This window comes from Tachysurus vachellii, chromosome 6 (assembly GCF_030014155.1).
Source record: "Tachysurus vachellii isolate PV-2020 chromosome 6, HZAU_Pvac_v1, whole genome shotgun sequence".
NCBI lineage: Eukaryota > Metazoa > Chordata > Actinopteri > Siluriformes > Bagridae > Tachysurus > Tachysurus vachellii.
The window spans coordinates 10,252,253-10,264,281 of record NC_083465.1 but is presented as its reverse complement, the minus strand read 5'-3'; the positions used below and the strand labels follow the sequence as shown (position 1 = coordinate 10,264,281).

Below are 12,029 nucleotides of genomic sequence, written 5' to 3'. Positions count from 1 at the left end.
CATCAGTGTCCAGGCAAAGATAGTTACCATTGCCTTTATATCCAGAAATACATGTGCACATGTATGATCCAGGAATGTTAGTACAGACGGCATTCCAGTGGCATATGCTTGGCCTGTTGCATTCATTATCATCAGTGCAGTCAAGCCCATTTCCAGTGAACCCACTCTTACACTGGCATGTTCTCCCCCCGTTTGTATTAGTGCAAATTGCATCATTGTGGCAGCCACCATTTTCAGTTTGACACTCATTAACATCCACACACTGAATTCCATCTCCAGAATATCCAACCAGGCATACACAGCTGTAGCTGCCTGGTGTGTTCTTACATTGCGCTCGTACACTGCAGCTGTGAATACCAAGAGTGCATTCGTCTACGTCTTCACACTGTAGTCCATCTCCACTGTATCCAGGCAGGCAAACACAAGTGAAGTTGTTGCGTGTTTTTGCACAATCTGCGTAGGCATGGCATATTTTTCCTATTGCTTCACAGTCACTGAGATCTGCAGCTACTGTATAAAAAAGATAAGGGTAACTGCAGATGAGTATTATAATAACAGAAAAAATCTAAAAATAAATAAATAAATAAAAAAAATACGGGTAAAACATTGTGTTTACACGTAACATTTTACACATTTGACATACAATTGTGACGTTCTTTAGAGTTTCTAAGTTCTATATAAAATATGACAGTTTTCAATTTATATGGTTTATATGTAACCTAACAGCATAGTAATGCTATAATGTTGTCTGTGGCAAGATAAATTATTAAAAATATTTAAATATTTTATAATAGTTATTTAAATATTAAGCAATGTATTCTATGCTACATTTGTAACTATGCTACATTTGATAACTCTGCATTATATGCATTATATACATCTGATATGCATTTTCTGAGATCTTATGAATTCATTTAGACTTTCAACAATTAGCACTTTAAACTGAAAAAACGAGTTATTCTATTTCCCTGAATATTTCCTTTTATGTATGTTTTTTTTTCTTTTTACAATGATGTGAGTCATTAGAGTGCTTTAACCTACCACTACTGAAATTGTATGATTAAGGACATAACTCCATGACTCACCTTCACCATTGTACATGAGAATAGTACACAGATACAACAGGTAGAGCTGTAAAGTCCTTCCAGTGAGAGAGAGAGAGAGAGAGAGAGAGAGAGAGAGAGAGAGAGAGAGAGAGAGAGAGAGAGAAAGAGAAATATTAGAGCATATTATTACTAACTTCAGTGTATCAGATGTTGAGAGATACCCCAAGCACTGGGAACAGTAACATAAATTACACAAATAGGTGGGTGAATTCCTGTAAGCCAATAAGTAACAGCTCTGGCTCATTTAACAGTAAAGGTAATCCATTTCTACACTGAACAAAAGCGAAACAGGATACTGTTACTGTGTTCCAGTTTTACAAGTCAGACAAAAGCATAATGTATGAAGCATAACCTACGGGAGAGTATTTGAAAAAGACTCAGACACTGTCATAAAAAGTGGATTTTTTTTTACCATGTTCTATAAAATATACATAAGAAATTCTGGAAAATCTTCCTTATCTCTGTAATAAAAAACTGTTTTTATTTTTTTGTATATTCCCAGATTTTTTATAGATAGTTGCTGTTAGTTTCATTTACTGTTAATTTTATTTACATTAATGTTTGTTAATATATGGGACTACCCTTAAGTCATTAGAAAACATAGTGGATACTTATGTGGATATAAGTGGATATAGTACTGCACACCTTCTTGGTTGGAATCCTACACACAGCCCAAAGTGTAATGATATTTGCATGTGTTCTACACACCCCTAGTATTCTGAAGACAAACTAGGGATGAAGTAGTTGTTATATTTATGGGTTAGTTGATAGTTAATAGACAACCACTTCATTATATTTTTTCAGTCTATAACATAGTTCATAAACATAAGTTAATTAGAATAGACAAATATATAATTATATATTTAGATAAATATAATATAATATAATATAATATAATATAATATAATATAATATAATATAATATAATATAATATAATTCAAATACTGAAACAGTTACTAAAGAGTTATTTTTAAATGAAACTTTTCATTACATTATATTACATTAAATAACATTATATTACATGTTTTGTGATTTGTCTTATTTGATTTTGTGTTATTCTGTACTATTGCTCTGTTAATCACTTTAAAAGATATATCTATTTTCTCATTATGAATTATTTCTAATTACTTCAGTTAGGTAGTGTGAATTTACATATTTAGGTTTTTTTTTTCAGTCTTGGCATCAAAATAGATCACAAAATAAACTTCAAAGTGTACCTCCCAAATGAGTTTTCAGACTGATGACATATTCTTAGTTTGTGGCCTAGTCAATCAGCATAGATGTATTCATTGATTGAGAAATGTCGTAAATAAAAAAACAATCTTCCATGTATATTCTGGCAGAGATGATATGATACAGTACAACTTAGCAAAATAAAGACATTAATGCTCAAATGTCTAAACAAGGCATGTAAGAAGTTACTAGAAGGAATGTGTGTGATGAAACTACATATTCATTATTATCACCATTATGCCTTGCTGTGATTTACATTTCCATTACATTCATACTTAGTATTCATCACCAGGACATTAATCCATAATGCAGAAATTAGCAAATTTAAAATCAATAAGCTCGACTGACAGGATAATTACGGTTAATATGTTAATTATATTTAGTTATATTTATATTTAGATATTACAAAATATTAAATCCATTTTAAATAAGAGTAGTTTAAATCCTTATACTATGGATTTAAAGCATACAGCAATGTGATAAATATAAATATGTACTCACTGCATTTCATACAAATGGACTAATGTTGAAGAAGCTGGCATTGAGGCAGATAGGGATATGTTCCTTACTGGCTGCTCTGTGTGTCTGTGCCTAACTCCACGAAGACACTCATTCTGTATCCAGCTCTTGTCCCTCTATTGAGTCTGACCACAATGGGCCATCTTATAGCTTGCTGATATCTAAACCAGCAGAAAAGTTAACACCCAGATTTTTATACACATGTTTTGTCCTCCCAGCAAATAACTATTTCCTTTGACCTCATATTTGTCCTTTCTCACAAAACATTGGGGCCAAAGAATGAAGAATCTGATTTCATGCAAATCTTCTTGTCCAAGTTACTTGAAGCCCTCGAGATATTTTTCACACTCTGTATGTGCAATAACTCTGCTCAGCAATACCATGACTAAGTAATACCAGCCTGATCCTCTGAAAGCTTTTTTACAACAGGGAATAGGAATTAAGTAGTCATCCCCAGTATATTATTACTCCTTTTAATACTTTTACTTGAAAAAACAAAGTGAGTGTTTTAATGGTTTGAGTAAATTTTTTTAACTCAGACAGAAGCCAATGAAAACACAGTATGGTAAAGAATACAATAAGAATGTAATTTTGAGTAAGCTTTTTTATCTTATGATGAAGCATTTCTATCTTAATGGGAGTGATATCTTCCAGGATGACACTCTCCCCATCCATAGGGCAAAAGTGCTGACCGAATTGTTTGACAAATACAAGAATGGTGCAGATCATATTATATGATTTTTTTTGTAGTCATCAAATCTCATCCTAGTTGAACATCTATGGCAGATTCTGCACCAACATCAGTTGGAAGAATGGTGTTCATCATTCCAGTAAAGTTTCAAAGCACTGGACAATTGATGACAAGGTTCAATGAGCCATTCTACTTGTGGTAGCAGAACACCCTTACTACCTGAAGTAATTTATAGTGACGCACGTGTCCCTTGGTGACACTTGTTTTCAGATTGCGTAGGAAACCCTTCCACAGTCCCACTAAGGAATGTGTCCTAGATCGCACAGGTTAGTTTTGAAAACACAAAATCAACTATCAGAGTTGGTCTTACCTTGAACACAGGTGTCCTTTGAAGTCCCTCGGTCTTCTAACATAGGATCCTCTTCAAGTTCTTCTACCTAAACCATTGTTTGAATCTTTAGATGAAGGAGTCAGACTTAGACCTTCTTGTCTTTTCGGGGTCCTCACAATGGGAGACCTTGTTTTTATTAAAAGCAATGTAATACAGATAAATGTGTGTAATATATGTAAAGTAAAATAAAAGAAAATTACAAATAAAAATCTCCTTCAAATAATCAAACAGTATTAGAATAAGTAAAAGTAATTAGAATGCAAAGACAGTAACAAACCAAGATGCACTCTTCAAGTGTATGCCTGCGTTTGTTTTCTGATGCACACAGAGAATAACACACACCAAGCCTGCCTACAATAGAATCCACACTTAGGTAACATTTCCCTGGTCTTTTATACTTTATGACATTGCAAATTGGATTTCATTGTGAATTCTGACCTCTTTGGACCTTACATCATGCAAATCAAGTAACATTTCTCCCTGTGAACTTGGAGTGTTAAACATGTTCCTCATCTCTAAAGATTAATAATTCTGTATGGTTGTGGTTAACTTCCTGCAGCTGCGGTTACATGTGGTAACATACCTCAGTAACTAGAGCATAATATTTTCAGCCTTTCTTGCAGCCAAATTCTCGTGACGAGGTTTGAAATGCATTATCAATATTTTCACTGCGAGTGTTGTACTATGACATGAGCAAGTTCTAAGGTGGGTAAATATCACAGTGAGCTTTTATAATTTCATTGCAAAAGTCATAATAATGATCTACTTCAAAGTAGACTTAACAACCTATTTATTCGATTATCAAAAAGAATACATGAATATATGAAAAGAAAAGCGATTCAGAGTTCTCTTGAACTTCTGGAAATAAAACTTAACACATTATAATCTTATTTCTTTCAGTATCTTCTTGCAGCTGTCTAGGTACAGCACCTGATCCGTTGTTGTCTTCTTTTAGTCATTCATATTTAACTGTTTTATGTCCTTAACCAAATCCTCAACCTTTTGGATTTTCTTCTCTATCTTTGCCTGTTTTTTAGCCTCACGCCTTTCCTTTCTTTTCTTGTTTTCCTGCTTCTTTCTATTATTGATCTCTGTCTTCTTACTGACATATTTATGATTGGCCTAGGTGTATCTTTGTAATGAGGCAGGTTGCATTCTTGTTCAGCATAGCATTGAGATCTGAAAAGTCCTACAACTCCATCTTTAGAAGTCCAGGCAGGTGCTCCTACAACATACCACTAATATTTAAGAATTTTCCAACTGTTTGAACCTGCTTCTAGGAACATTGCTCATCATGAAAATTTTTAACAAAGAAGGTCAATATAATATTTCTCTACCTTCTGTGGTTAGACTAGATGAATAATTGATTTTAATAGTTTTGATTAAGGTATGGGCCACTGTGGCTTAGTGGTTAGCAGATTTGCCTTACAAATCCAGGGTTGGTGCTGCAATTTTTGGCTTGTTATTTTGAACAAAGAAACCCTTGAAAACCAACAACATATCAAATAGGAATGTATATATTTCTTTATTGTTCTTATCAGTGATATGTTGTTCTAGCTGACAGTTGATACAAACCAAAAGTCCAACTATTTTAACAAACTGTTTGCAAACCCAGTGAGACACAGAGATACAGTGATGTGGAGTAGACATTTTGTTAATAAGCAGAACACTCTTGCTGTTATTCTAAATATCACATTTTACATTTCTGTAGAAACCCACTAATTAGTGCATTTCTCAGGCAGCCAAAAATAAGGACCCACGTCTCACATCTCTTCGTTCCCCTCCAATAGCTACCTGTAGCTGCCTGCATCAAATTCAAGGCCTTGATGCTCATGTACAAGACCTTGTCTGGAACATCACCCTCTAACCTCCACACTCTCCTCAAGGTTTATGCTCCTTCACGCAACTTTACCCAGTGATGTCTGGTAGTGCCTACTCAGACACGAGGTCCCTTTCCAGAACTTTCCATCTGACTGTTCTTCAGTGGCAAAATGAACTCCCAACCTCAATCCAGACAGTAGAATCCAACACTATCTTCCAAAAATTGTTAAAGACCCAGATCTTTCATGAAGACCTACTGTAACTAAATACCAAGTTGTAAAAAAAAAAAACAAAAAAAAAACTTGTACTTACACCAATTAAAACTTGTACTTACACCAATTCTTGCAACTCCTATCTCTTCTAGCACTCAATAAAATTTTTGTATAGTAACACTACTTGTATTGTCTTTTACTTGATGTATCACCTTATTTGTATTTCCTCGTCTGTAAATAAATTTAAATAATCTGCTAAATGAAATAATTTATGTAAATGTAGGCCAAAAAAGTGTTCCATGTCGCACAATTAAATATGCCTATTCTAAATTTCAGTCCTTTCATCACCAAAAACTATGAGAGACAACATTATTTGTTGGATAAAATAAATTGCAATCAGCTGGAAGCAGTAACCAACAGCTCACTGGCAGCATAAACCGTAAACTTAATAAACTTAATGTGTCTCTTAATAACCACATAATAACAATTTTGAAACAAATAAAAATCAAATATATCAAAGTAAGTTAATATGCTTGTTAAACAGAACAAAGCTCTTTTCAGTGGTTTAAAAACGACCCTTTGTGGAACAAACAAAATCAAACAAGTTGGGTGATATACAATACCCATCATACCCTGCATGTTTCCTTGTCACATGCCTCACTAATCACTCACTCCTGTTTCTTGTTTCATCTTGTACCACTATGTAAGTTCCGGTTTCTGTCTAGCTCTTTGTCATGCTTTTGTTGATGCTGACTTTGTGTGCTGCCATGTTTGCCATAGTCTTGTTCATAGCTTTTATGTTTTTGCCATTTTGCTTTTACTCCCAGATTTAGTTGTCTTTTTGAACTGTGCACAATAAAGGTCTGGACCTATTATGACAGAGTTTGTCTTCATATGTGTTCCAAAAGACTATATAAATAGAGGAAATGAAAACTTTTTAGCAAAATGTCTTCCAAGAATTTTCTTTACTAGCATATTTAATTTAGATTATATACATTTTTTTAGCCAGTCTTTAAGAATCTGTTTGACAAAAGAAGAACATATGGAAATGGTTCTCATGGCTGGATCAGCAATTTGTCGCAAGATTGTGTTGGACATGACAAAAGTTCTTGATGAATGGGAGAGATCTCTGTGTGTCTTTACAAGAAATCACAATCATGTAAATAATTTTTTGTAAAGAAAGTTACATTTGACTAAAAAGTGTTTTTTTCACCTATCTATGGAGACATTTGGGATCAGTCTATGGTATCTCTGTACTCTTTACTCATATCTAACAAAATATTTCACCATATATTGAGTGGTCTTGAGCTGACGTATGTGTCTAATATTATTGTGTGTATAACAGTGGGTAAATAAACATGATGCATGTGAACGTGATGTGCTTTCGTGTAGTCTCATAGATCTGAAAAAGCCGAGAGTATGACGTCAGTTTGGGAATCTTAAGATAAAGGCTTGAAGATCCTGGGACTGATTAAAAAGCCTGTACTGTCATCATCTGAGCTAAAGTAAATAAATAAATAAATAAATGTTTAACTTTGACAGTTCAGGTTTTTATGCTTTATTTTATGCTATAGAACTTTTAACACCAGTTAGCCTGAGGCACTACCTCAAGTTGAAACTCGTCAAACCAGTTTAAACCTGGATTCCTAATTAGTCAAAGAGAAAATAATAGACCATGTCCAAACAGAAACATATCGAAACCTAACCCTTTCCCATTAAAAATGACATTTTTCACACAGTATTACACAATCAGACCACTCATATTATATGGAGGCATTTTGCAATTTCCTGTCTTTTGATAAAATGAAACCGTTGTATCATAAAGAGTAAAAAAAAAAAACCTGAAAGTATTAAAATGCTCAAAAAAGAGAGAAAGAGATAAGTCTGTAAGGTACAAACAACAGTTCTATGGGATGCTGAAAATACATTGCAACATTAGTATGTTCATTTCACTCACAATAATAACCATAACAAGCACACAAAAGCCTACAGACATTCTCAAGAGGAAGTGTACAGCATTGCTGCCACAGACACACACACACACACACACACACACACACACACACACACACATACACATATATATATATATATATATATATATATATATATATATATATATATATATATATATATATATATATATATATGATGGCATGCAGCATTCTAACAAATGTTTTTGCTATTTGTGCATGCTACATGCTTGATGCTTAAAATGATGAAGTATAGAATAAAATGAATGTTTATGAATTATATAATAAAAGTAACCTGTACATCTAAGTTCCAAAGTACATTATTCTTAAGTAAAATGCAGTTTTCTTCCGCACTCAAGAGCACTCTCAGTATTTGTTTTTTTCTTTATTAATATTGATGGATATTATAATTGGCATTTACAAATGTAATAAACAATGAATAAATTAACCAAAAGTTGAGCGAAACTCGTTTACGTATGTGACCGAAACAGGAGCTGTGCCATATATGGTAATGAGGAAGTACCATAAATCTTTGGAGTTTCCCCGCCCACAGTCTGATCTCACCTGACGTTGCTTTACACGCACAGTATAATTGTAAAGCCTGCACATAGTTAACGTTAGTACAGCGGAGTAAGGTGAGGATATAAGTTGTTCTGTGATTAAAGAACTCTATACAACAGCGGAATACGAATATACTTTGGATTATAACTGCATTTGCGACCTTTAAGTGGAGTTTATCTCACTTTAATCAGAAGAAAAAAGTTGTTTTTTTCCTCTGGTATAACATCTTGTACGGTCTTTTAGTTTTTGAGTATTATTTCTTTTCTCTCTAGAGCTCACAGCCAAGATGAAGGATATAATTGTTCTGTGTCTTTTGGCGTTCGTTGCTGGAGCTTATGCAGAATGTAAGTGTTTTATGGACGATTTTATGACTTGTTTTATTGCTTATGTGCGATAACCTGGTTATCTGATGTAGAGTTTGTAAATTTCGGGTGGGTTAAGTTTGTAAAAAAAAAGGCGACTGAAGTGTTTTCTTTGTGAAATGATGTGTGTAAAGTATCAGAACGCTAAACACAGGTGAGGCCTTCAGGTAACTGTGGGGGAGGGGCGTGAGTTTCTTTTGTCGCTTCACCTGACTTCAGTGGCGCTCCTAAAATGGCTCCGGCAAGATGCCACACCCTTGTCTCTCTACTTACCTATTATTTACTAACCATAGGCTCGTTCTTTTCCTCGGTTAGAACATTATGAGCTTTAACAATACTTTTTTTTTATTATTAATTTGATCCTGCAGGCACATGCAAAACTATGAAATGGGGTTCCTGTGAGGAAAATCCATGCACTTGCACCCTTCTTGTTGGAAATTCTGTGAAACAACCAGTTAACTGTGATCTGTGTAAGTTCTTGGGGGTTTTTTTTGTTTTATTTTTGGAATGCAAATGACCATCAGTCAAGTCTGCAATGTGATTATGTATTTCTGATTAATTAGACATGGAGTGGCTGCCTAAAGTGTGCTTTTTCTCTTGCAGTGATTCCCAAATGCTTCCTCATGAAGGCAGAAATGTACCGTGCAAAGAATAACCTGACTACTAGATCTTTTGGTGGGAAGCCAGTTGACACTGCGTTTTTGGATAATGATGGGATCTATGACCCAGAGTGTGAGAGCGACGGGCGTTTCAAGGCTATTCAGTGTAACAACACTGAAACTTGCTGGTGTGTTAACAGCGCTGGTGTCCGCCGAAGTGACAAAGGAGAGAAGAACATCAAGTGTGAACCAGTGGAGACCTAGTAAGTGCCCTTCATTTGGTTATGCTTTTCTGTAAATTGACTGCTTTTGCTGTTTGACTCTGAGTTTGCTATAATGTTTGAGTGTGGTGTTCTGTATTGCTTTCTTGATGTATGGTAGTCACATGTATTTTCCTCCTCTAGCTGGGTCCGTCTTGAGATGAAACACAAAACTGTTCCCAACACCCCAGATTTGGTACAACTGAAAACGTATGTATTTGAATGACTTATTTCTTTTTAAATGATTGTTTAATAGAGTAGTATGGTTTAACACCTTACTTTCACCCTCTCTTTTGTCTCCTGTAGTGCGCTTAATGACGTCTTTAAAAGTCGTTATAACCTGGATCCACAGTACATCAGTGAAGTTCAGGTAAGACCTTGTTGGTGCAAGTCCCTTTCAGAAGCATATAATTTACGTTTGGGGATATAGGCCTTCACTGCATCCATGACGATGGTCTCTCTTGTTTCAGTATGACTCTGCTAACCGTCTGATTGTTGTGGATGTCCAGAAGCCCAAAGGCAACCGTAATTTAGACCTGCCCCGCATGGCCTACTACTTGGAGAAAGATGTAGGTCCTCTATATATCACCACTATATATTTAGGCTTGTTTAATGTATTATATTGACTGACCTTTTTGTATACAGGTGAAGGTTCTGCCTCTGTTTAAAGAACAGAATAAATTTTTGGTCAATCCTAATGGTAACCCTATGGAAATGGAGAACATTCTGGTCTACTACGTTGATGAGCAGGCCCCCACTTTCACAATGCAGAAGCTGACCGGTGGTGTGATCGCTGTGATCGTGGTTGTTATCCTGGTAGTGCTCGTCGGCCTCCTAGTTCTGGTCAGTAAAACACCTTTTATCACTTACTTTAATGTTATAGATTTTAGGGCTTTACATTGTTGGGCATAACACATTGTTCCTGTGGATTTCTACAGTTTTTCGCCAGAAGACAGGAGCAGGCCAAGTATAGTAAGGCGCAGGTGTGTTCAGATTTATTTGTTTGATTTTTACACTTGTGTTTTTATAACCAACCTTTCTTTGCTAATCATGTTCTTCCTGTTGGTTTGCAGGCCAGAGAGATGGAACCCATGTCATAAGAGCTGCCATAAGAGCTCTGCAGCTGTTCTTAGTCTTTAAACACTGGAGTTCTCTGCACTCTGATGCTTGTTGTAAAATATTTTTATTTTTTTGATGGGGTGTTAATTTTTTTTTTTTTTTTTTTTTAAATATATAAACAAAGTGCCTGTTACATGCTCCATGTTATGGTCAAATGTATGGTTAAAGGGACAGTCAAGTCGATTTGGATGAAAATGTCTTCCTTGATTTGTCTGAATATAGCCATGTCTAGTTTTTAAATTCTATATTTTGGTTGAATTAATACATGTACAGTTTGTGAAGTGTCATTTGTTTTTAATAAAAAATTTTTTGTCAAACAGTTTAGTGTCTTGATTGCTTATAGGTTTAGCTGGTCTCATGATCAGGTGGGTTTAGGGGTGTGGATGTGCTGTAGGAGAGAATTCCCAGGTAAGCTGGGGGATGGGTGAAGTTGGATATTCCCACCCCTTATCCTTTCAGATACTATTCTCATTGTGCATCTCAAGTTCACAACTTTTACCTCAAGGCTTAATGTGACTATTGAAAACAAGCATTGCAAGTTCTATTCTTTTCCCTCTTACACTGGTTGTTAATGCCTGAACACATTGGCTTTTAAAAACAACCTCTTCTGTCATTTTTTTTTTTCCTCTTCTCTCGGTAGACTTGTAATTGGAAGCCTTGGTGATGGTGTCCATATCATGTCCCTACTTGCATGCTGCTTGTGATAACAGTAGCCTTACAAATGTTACCAGTATGTTCCCGCTTGGGAAATGATGGAAATTTACAAAAGGCAAAAATCAGGTGTTCTTGAGTCACAAGAAATTCATATTTTTATTTAAACACAACATAAATGGCTAAGTTAATATATTTGACAGATTTTGCTGTTTTTCTTTCAAAAAGAAGGGTACAAAAAATGTATTTTGGTATAGTAATGCATAAACCAGAGCACCCAGTTATGTTGACACATTACATGAATGCTATTTGAGTTAAGGTGGAAATGTGACTCGGTGCCACACCTGTTCTCACAGAGAAACCAGCACATTTAAAATCTCACCAAACTACCTGCCGAATGTTCTCACATGCTTTCTCTGACTCGTATATGAGTTCTTTTAAAGATACCTTTTACTTAAAGTTGCATAAATGCCCATTCTTTACAATACGGATTTCTGGTTCAAGATAATATAAAATTATTTGAAAGTTAT

General features: G+C 34.9%; 1 protein-coding gene across 2 annotated transcripts; it reads left to right on the top strand.

The window, feature by feature from the left end:
- The first annotated feature begins 8,510 nt into the window (after positions 1 to 8,510).
- epcam (epithelial cell adhesion molecule) lies at positions 8,511 to 11,165 on the top strand. 2 transcript variants are annotated; one of them, XM_060872126.1, is made up of 10 exons: positions 8,511 to 8,582; positions 8,781 to 8,852; positions 9,239 to 9,340; positions 9,474 to 9,732; positions 9,874 to 9,939; positions 10,036 to 10,099; positions 10,200 to 10,298; positions 10,375 to 10,572; positions 10,668 to 10,712; positions 10,803 to 11,165. In XM_060872126.1, exons 2-10 carry the CDS (start codon positions 8,795 to 8,797, stop codon positions 10,827 to 10,829), a joined length of 918 nt encoding a protein of 305 aa, XP_060728109.1. In that variant the 5' UTR covers positions 8,511 to 8,582; positions 8,781 to 8,794; the 3' UTR covers positions 10,830 to 11,165. The 2 variants fall into 2 exon arrangements, with proteins under 2 accessions (XP_060728109.1, XP_060728108.1); XM_060872125.1 differs by lacking the exon at positions 8,511 to 8,582 and having other exon boundaries at positions 8,599 to 8,852.
- Positions 11,166 to 12,029: the final 864 nt, after the last annotated feature.